This window comes from Solanum stenotomum, chromosome 6, assembly GCF_019186545.1.
Source record: "Solanum stenotomum isolate F172 chromosome 6, ASM1918654v1, whole genome shotgun sequence".
In the NCBI taxonomy this organism is placed as follows: Eukaryota; Viridiplantae; Streptophyta; class Magnoliopsida; order Solanales; family Solanaceae; genus Solanum; species Solanum stenotomum.
This window is the reverse complement of record NC_064287.1, coordinates 58687838-58697073: the sequence shown is the minus strand read 5'-3', so window position 1 is coordinate 58697073 and position 9236 is coordinate 58687838. Positions and strand designations below refer to the sequence as shown.

Below are 9236 nucleotides of genomic sequence, written 5' to 3'. Positions count from 1 at the left end.
CAAAATACTAATTATAAAGGTATTCATAAAATTTTGAATATAAAAGAATATTCATGTCTTTTTCTCGCTGTATTTTTGTATATGTTTTTTATTTTTCTATTTATACACTAATACAGTTATAATTACAATAACTAAATAAGAAAAATATATTACTTGTACAATTAGCATATGAATACTTTGAATTCAAATTGGTGTTTCTATTTATAAAACTTAAAGTATTAATATATCAAGTATACAAGTATTTATAAAAACTTAATGTATTAATACATCAAACAAGGTAACGTAGTACAATTTTAGCATATGAACACAACAATTTGGAAAATGCATGGATACACTGTTGTTAAATAAAAAATGAATACACCAATACAGTATACATATGAATACACTGTTGTTAAATAAGAAAAATGGAAAAACAATAGAATGTGTAGGTATCAAAGTGTAAGTATTCGGTTGTATAAAAAATTGAAAAAGACAACAAAATGTCAATCTCTTTTTTATCAAGTTTTTCCTATAATACTATTTATAAAAATATAGTATTAATGTATCCAACTATACTTGTATTGCCTAATCAACCTTTCAAATTGGATATATTACTTATGTATCCAAATATACATTGTATTCACAAATCACTATTTCAACTTGTGTTAATATTACAATACAATTGTCTATGTATATAAGTATTATACTATATACAAATTTGACAAACAACAAAATTCCCTCTCTACAATCTCTGCTAACAACGGTAACATAATGGCTCCATTGAACTGCGGGTATCCCCACGCGCCATCTCATAGAGCCGCCAGGGGGTCTCTCATCGGCGCGCCAAGACAAGGAGATGGCTCCAGCAGTAGAGGTGACACTCATCGCAAGGAGATATGCAATTTCGCCATGGAAAGAAAAGTATAAAAGCAATATAATTTATGAAAAGCAAATTCTTCAATCAAAACCCTATAAAAATAGATGAAAATGGATGTATACAAATAAAATTTTCATAAAAAGGAGGAAAAAAATCAATTAGAAAATACCTAATGAATTCAAATCACAAAAATCACTCCTAGAATCATACAAAATGATCTTGAATTGGAAGAAATTTGGGGGAAATACAAAAAATCTTTGATATAGGGATATTGATGAAAGAGAAAGTATTGATGAGGACATAATTAATTATAAGTGTAATAATAACTTTCCTATTTAATATTTATTTATATTAAATATATATATAAGAAAAACTGATTATTGATATATAATTAACTTTGCTATTTATTGTATAGTTCTATCCATATAACATAATAAAAATAAATTATAGCTATTTATTTTAAATGTATATCGATGTTTGCCATATTCTGTAGTTGCTATTAGGTGGACTTACGGTTAGCATTAATGTTAGTTATTGGCATTACGGTTAGTTATCATGTTAGGCTTTGAAAAATTATTTAATTAATAAATTATGAATTAAAAATGAAAAAAAAATAAAAATAAGAATGCTGGCCATAGAGAGGTGTCACATCACCTTCTCTATATTCAGCTTTATATATATATATAAATTATTGATTTGTAAACTTGCTAAAGGATTTTTATTCATATTCATAAATAAAAAAGAAATATATAGGGAGTAGCGGAGCTTATTAAGTTCTTGGTTCATTGTGCTAGCTAAACTATTACATGGTACTAGTGTATGATCAGATACCATATGGGTGGATCTTATCTCGATAAGTTTTAGGCTAATTTATAAAAATTTTAGTGGATTTTAGTACGTTCAGATACATGTATTTTGAGATATATGTGATCAAAATTATGTGTCATTTGCTTTAGATACATTATATCCAAGTGAATTCGCATGTATGTATGATACATGACAAATCTTCCACATCTCCCTCACCTCTATCCCATCTCGCCAACGGATTTTATATCTCAAATACATGCAAATCACAATATATGTATATAGTGTGTATCTAGTGTGATTCACATGTATGTGTGATACGTAGAAAAATCTCTATTGCCTTCGTCGCCTCCCTTCCACTCACCCATCACTCTCATATCTCACTCGTGTATCTGGTATCTCATATACATGCAGATCACACCAGATACCTGTATATATATTGTGTATCTAGTATGAATCTCATGTAACTAAGATACATAAGACAAATCTCGCCTGCCTCTGTTGTCTCCCTCCCACCTCGCTTGTCACTCTCATATCTCACTCATGTACCTGATGTTCCAGATACACGTGAATCGTACAGGATACATGTATATAGTGTGTACCTAATGTGATTCATATGTAATTGATTTAAAATTTGATATGAAATTATTAAAAATGAGATAAATGCAATTATATTTTAATTTCTTGATTTATTTTACCCCCTTCCTCTTTCAATAGTATCATAATCAACATACACAAATTATATTTTAATTTCTTGGTTAATCAAATCTTCTTTCAGAAAATAAAAATAAAAAACAGATAAAATGAAATTAGAGATTTAGGAAAGAGAATTGGAGAGGAAATTATAAGATGGAGAATCAAATTTTTATTAAAGATATTTTAATGAAAATTTGTATAATCAAAGCAAAAATGAGCTAGACCGATTAGATCTAGGTCCATACTTTTTTTCAGTTGACTTATTTCAACTTGACAATAATTATTGAAGTGAATTCTAGTGTTCACCATGTGCCAAGACAATGTTTATATTATTGTTGGTTTGGTTAATAATACTCCCTCCATTTCATAATAAGTTAATTTTTGAAGCATTTTTTATTTTTTAAATTAACTTAATTGTTTAGTTTTCAAGACTACTTTTAGAGTGTTCTTTCAATTTTACCTTTTTTTTAGTTAGTATTGGAATTAGTGATTAATTAATATTTAGTTATTTTAATCATAAATTTGACAGTAATTAATAAGGGTAAAAATAGAAAACTAGGTTCAATTTATGTCTTAATCTACTTTTCTTAAAGGGTGTAAAACACCTCAAAATTAACTTAATATGGAATGGAGGGAGTAATAGTTAAGTTAAATTCTAATCATGTACAAACATATTCAATTATATATCACCGCATATTAACGTAAGTTTGTGAATAATTAAACACAAATAAATTGTCAATTCAATAAAGACTTGCAAACATAATTTAACAAGATTGAAGAATGAAATTATATAAAATTATGAAAGGAAAAAAGTTAAAGGACCTTAAAGTAAACTAGAATTTAGAAATAATGACAAAAATGGTTCCTTATGTTTAAAATAGTTTCTTAAATATACATCGGACAATTATATGATCTTTTAAATTTGTAGCAAAAGAAAAAAAAATTAATTTTCATCCAATATTATTGAACATTGTCAATTTTATTTGAGGAGAATCGTAATAATTTTTTTTTAGTGAGAACTCACATTTAGGAGTACAATTTTATATTTTTAGATTTATTTTTAAAGTTTGATTCAGTTTTTGAGGTGTTATTTTTGTATCTATTTGTAAATGGTGTCTATTTTTTTTTTCATTTGATAAAACTTTCTTGATGTTAATAATTAATTATTTTTTCGATCAAATTCAACAAGCATAAGTTGTTAAATATTCAACAAAGACTAAAAATACTATATTTTAAAAAATAATTGTTGACAAAAAAAACAAACAAGTTGCAAAGGGCTTATTATTGGACGGATTGGGCGGATAATTATAGTTAACATATTGATTTATTGGATATTGATTTTTAAATATACTAATCCGCTAGCTAACGGTTGGTTCGATATTGAATTAGTAATTAATAAGTGGTTATTGAACAATGGATTGGCTCAATCATTTCATGCTCCCTTCTTTCATTTCTCACTCTCCTATATACTAGTCTTCAATCAAACAAAATAATTTTTTTAGNTGAATAATTAAACACAAATAAATTGTCAATTCAATAAAGGCTTGCAAACATAATTTAACAAGATTGAAGAATGAAATTATATAAAATTATGAAAGGAAAAAAGTTAAAGGACCTTAAAGTAAATTAGAATTTAGAAATAATGACAAAAATGGTTCCTTGTGTTTAAAATAGTTTCTTAAATATACATCGAACAATTATATGATCTTTTAAATTTGTAGCAAAAGAAAAAGAATTTTAATTTTCATCAAATATTATTGAACATTGTCAATTTTATTTGAGGAGAATCGTAATAATTTTTTTTTTGTGAGAACTCACATTTAGGAGTACAATTTTATATATTTTGATTTATTTTTAAAGTTTGATTCAGTTTTTGAGGTGTTATTTTTGTATCTATTTGTAAATGGTGTCTATTTTTTTTTCATTTGATAAAACTTTCTTGATGTTAATAATTAATTATTTTTTCCATCAAATTCAACAAACATAAGTTGTTAAATATTCAACAAAGACTAAAAATACTATATTTTTAAAAAAAATTGTTGACAAAAAAAACAAAACTAACAAAAAAAAAAACAAAGTTGCAAAGGGCTTATTATTGGACGGATTGGGCGGATAATTATAGTTAACATATTGATTTATTGGATATCGATTTTTAAATATACTAATCCGCTAGCTAACGATTGATTCGATATTGAATTAGTAATTAATAAGTGGTTATCGAACAATGTATTGGCTCAATCATTTCATGCTCCATTCTTTCATTTCTCACTCACCTATATACTAGTCTTCAATCAAACAAAATAATTTTTTTAGCTCTATTTAAGTTGGTAATTCTATAATTGTAAATTATAGTCTGAAATATACGAAAGTTTAAATTTCAAGAGTGAATACACTTAATCATTTACTTAAAAAATATACTTATGATAAAAAAACAATCATAATAATTCTTAACAAGTTAACAATTTACCCAATAAGAAAATTGAGTAATTCGCATCCTCATCAATAAATCATTAACTATAAAAGTTTAATCCGCTTACTAATTGCTAATCCAATAATTCAACATTAATAAGCCAACAAGTCAATTGTGCAATTGGCTTATCGGTTACAATTTGATTTTGAACGGAAGGAGAAAAGATCAAAATTCCATTTTTGTTATTTTATTTTTTTATATTACCACTTCCTTAGCATATTCTTCTTCCACTCTCTCTCCAGTTTCTCTTAAATCTCATCTGCTTCTTTTTCACACAGTAGATATTTCTTCATAAATCACAGTCTTTCTTCTTCTTCTTCCTCTTCACAAATTGCTAATGTTTTGACTCCATTTTTCATCCATAAATTCTCTCTATTTATTATACTGATTAAGTAAATTAATGGCTATGGAAGGAGCAGCTCAATCTGAGTACAATTCATCTACTGAAGGTATACAGGAACACTCTTCTTCGCCTCGCAAATCTCAATCTCCTCCTCCTTCCTCAGGTATATCTATTTTTTACACTCTATTAGCTTCGGATCTACTATTTGTTGTTTGTTTGGTGATAAATTTTATGTTGTAATAGGACCTAAAAGTGTGACCTAGTCGATGTAATTGGGTGGATAATAGTAAGATTTTAGGTTTGAATGCAAAAGTAGTTGGTGATTTATTGACATTTGTTGAAAATTAGTTGAGATGCACGAAAACTGAACAAGACACAATAACAACAACTAGGTCGGCTGGATGAATCCCTTTATTTTAAAGAGAAAAGGTGTGGCCTAATCGTTGATGAAGTGAATGTAAGTGGGTTGAGAATAATGAGGTTTTAGGTTTGAGTGCAAAAGTAGTACTCTCTCGGTCTCATTTTATGTGACAACCTTTGCTTTTTAGTTCGTCTTGTAAAGAATGTCACCTTAGTATAATTAGAAACAATTTGATTTTAAAATTTCCCTTTTAGCCTTAATGAAATGATTTACAACCACACATATATGAATGATTGTTTTAGACCTTAAATTTCGAAAGGCTTATTTTTCCCTTAAATATCGTGCCAAGTCAAATGGTGCCACATAAGATGGAACGGAGGGAGTAGGTGATTTCTTTCATGTTTGTTATCTCGGGTAACAAGTATCACGTGAAATTAGTCGAGATGCAAGCAAACTGAACCTCACACAACAACAACAACTAGGTTAGCTAGATGAATCCCTTTATTTTTTTAAAAAGGTTTAACCTAGTCATCGATGAAGTCGATGTAAGTAAGTTGAGAATAATGAGGTTTTAGGTTTGAATGCTAAAGTAGGAGATGATTTGTTCCCATTTGTTACCTCGGGTAATAAGTATCACGTGAAATTAGTTGAGATGTGCGCAAACAGAACCTGACACAACAATAACAACTAGGTCGGCTAGATGACTCCCTTTATTTTAAAAAAAGGTTTAACCTAGTCGTTGATGAAGTCTATGTAATTGGGTCGAGAATAATGAGGTTTTAGGTTTGAATGCAAAAGTAGTAAGTGATTTGTTCCCATTTGTTACCTTTGGTAATAGGTATCATGTGAAATTAGTCGAGATGCTAGATGAATCCACTTTTAAAAAAAGAGAAATTGGTGGTGGGGATTACAAAGTGGTGAATCGAACTGTGTCACCTTATAAATTTCATGTAGCCAACCAACTGAGCTATTAAGGTGCCTCCGGCTAGATGAATCTCCACTTCTTCATTGAAGCTCATTTCATGACTTATTTTTGGGTTGCAACTGTGTGAGCTTACAATGCGAGCAAGTTACTTCAGCTTTTTCCCAAAAAAGGAACAAACTTGAAAGGTGACGGTTTATGTTAAATGAGAAAGAATTTGAAGAAATGGGTAGATGTCATATTCAATCGAAGTTAAGATAGAGGAAACACCTATTTGTGGTTGCGATTGTCTGAACTTACAATATGAGCAAGTTTATTTAGCTATTTTGGAAAAAGAAACGAACTTGAAAGAGGACTGTTTATGTTGATTAAGAAAGAAATTAGAAGCAAAATGGGTGAGGTAGCAGATTCAATCTAACCTGTATAAGTTAAGATAGAGGAAACACCTATTTTTTGGTCGCGACTTTCTGAACTTACAAAATGAGCAAGTTTATTTAGCAATTTTGGAAAAAGAAATGAACTTGAAAGATGATGGTTTATGTTGATTGAGAAAGAAATTAGAAGCAACGAGGATCAGATTTCTCAACCTCTTGTTTCTTTTTTTTTGAGATATTCAGCTTCACCATGTTCCCAATGAAAGTACGCTGAATAGTATGATTGAAGGGGTGGACTTTCGACCATTTGATCCAATAATCAACAAGCTCTCCACCCCCCTGGTGCGCAAAAAAAAAGGTGGAGAAAGATCATTTAGAAATTTAGGGAGTTAAATAAGAAAAGGGAACTGAGACTTGTATTCTCGTGTTCCTGTTTGTGAGGTGGACCCTTCAGAACGAGCTTGTATGTTTGCTATTTGTGGTCTGAAGTCTGTGCTTGCAACCAGATGCCGTGGTGGTTCTTTGACTTCTGTGCTGTATGCTTGTTTGCTGTCTTGAGTCAAAAACAATTTTGGTTAGCCTAGTTATGGTAATTAACTTGACAAGCATTTCTTGGTATAATTGACTATTTTAATTTCTATTGGAAGGAAGCCTTAACTTCTATAAACTAATCATGATAAGTTTTTGGAAGGGCATAACCTCTCCCATGTCTTGAGATAAAGGATCATTTTTTTGGGTCGAGCTCGTCGCACCGAGCTTGCCTAGTGCAGGTTACCTCTCCTGTGTGATTTGCGAGCTATTGCATAGGTGCAGGGTTTTTACCTTGTGCGCACCCAAAGGGTAGTGGCTGCGGGTTTCCCTTGTAATAAAAAAAATAAAGGATAATTTTTCTTTTTATTTCATTGTCACATTTAGCCGCCAAAAAAACTGCAATCTTTGTCATATACTGCATCTCACTGAGCGTCATTGGATTTTGATTCTTATATGACACCTTTGCATTCTCACAATGTGCCACTGTTAATGTGATTATTCTTAATTATTAACTCCCAAAGACTAATATTGATCCTCAAACACATCACCTTATGGATTGGATGGGAAGTTTTTGCTTTTGGAAATACTAAATAAAAAAGGTGCTTAATCTCGAAAGTGTATGTTGCACCTAATTGTGTGGCAGAGCTGCATCTTTCAACCATTATCAACTACATACATGTGAAAAAACAACTATGTTCTGATATGACAATGCTTCTCCGTGATACATTTCTTGCTACTCTTCCCCCTCTTTATAAGTGGGACATAGTGTTGTTTTGCAAAAGGATGCTACAAGGAAGTCCAAGTATGTATGAAAGCTACAAGTGAATCAACCTTGTAGCTTCAATAATATCATTCACTCTCTTTTATAAGTTTGAAGGAACCATGTCAAACAGTGAATTGCCGTCATTCCTTATGGGCATTTCCAATCTTACATCCATTTGTAGCAAGAAGAAATGTCTTTAATAGACGGAGACTTTACCCATTAAAAGAATTATCTATCTGCTACATTGTTTTTCCTCGTAGTCAGGGACTTATTTATTACAAAATTAGTTCTTGCATATACTTTTACACGATGCATCAAATGTTGTGTAATCCTTTTCTGGCTGACTTGATTCCCTGCATTGTGATGATAGTATTGGTTAATGGGCTGTAATGAGAGATCACCTATCTTATAAGTTTTGTACTTAACATGGGAATATATTTGTATTGCTGCTTTACGGAGGTGAGAATATGTTTTAACTTTTTTTTCCGTTACTAGGGATTATGCCTATAAAGGTGCTTGTTATCATTATTCAATTTACATTTATGATTCTGGGATCAATTTTTTTCATCTTGTTTTCAGTAATTTGTCCAAAATATTTAATTGATTGCGCCACTGTATCTCATTCCCTTCTTACTTCTTCACAGTGCTGATGTTTCTCCTTTGTGTTTGTTATATCTCCAGACCATGAGGAAAACAAAATATCTATCAAGTTCCTTTTATCGAATGCTGAGGCTGGTTCAATTATTGGAAAGGGCGGCTCGACAATCAGTGACTTTCAGGCTCGTTCTGGGGCAAGAATTCAGTTGTCACGCAACAACGAATTTTTCCCTGGTACCATGGATAGGATTGTAATGGTATCTGGGTCGATTGATGATGTACTCAAGGCAGTTGATCTTATTCTTAATAAGCTACTGGATGAGGTAATATCATGTCTAAAATCCCATTCTGTGTACTGTTATTGACAGATGCCTTGAAAAAACTGTCTTTTCCAATTCAGAGTTATGTTGAAGATGGTGGTGATGTTGGCCCGCGATCAAAAGTTAGACTAGTTGTGCCCAACAGCTCTTGTGGTGGAATTATCGGGAAGGGAGGATCTGTGATAAAGTATGAATCTTT

At 30.5% G+C, this 9236-nt stretch overlaps 1 protein-coding gene across 2 annotated transcripts in view; it reads left to right on the top strand.

Annotated features, from left to right (window-relative positions):
* Positions 1–5068: 5068 nt before the first annotated feature.
* Positions 5069–9236, top strand: part of LOC125867252 (protein BTR1-like) — a 7300-nt gene continuing 3132 nt past the window's right edge. For both annotated transcript variants that reach the window (XM_049547679.1, XM_049547678.1), the window contains exons 1-3: positions 5069–5332; positions 8802–9040; positions 9118–9224. In XM_049547679.1, the coding sequence (XP_049403636.1) occupies positions 5227–5332; positions 8802–9040; positions 9118–9224 (452 nt within the window). In that variant the 5' untranslated portion in view covers positions 5069–5226. The remainder of the gene's footprint in view (positions 5333–8801; positions 9041–9117; positions 9225–9236) is intronic.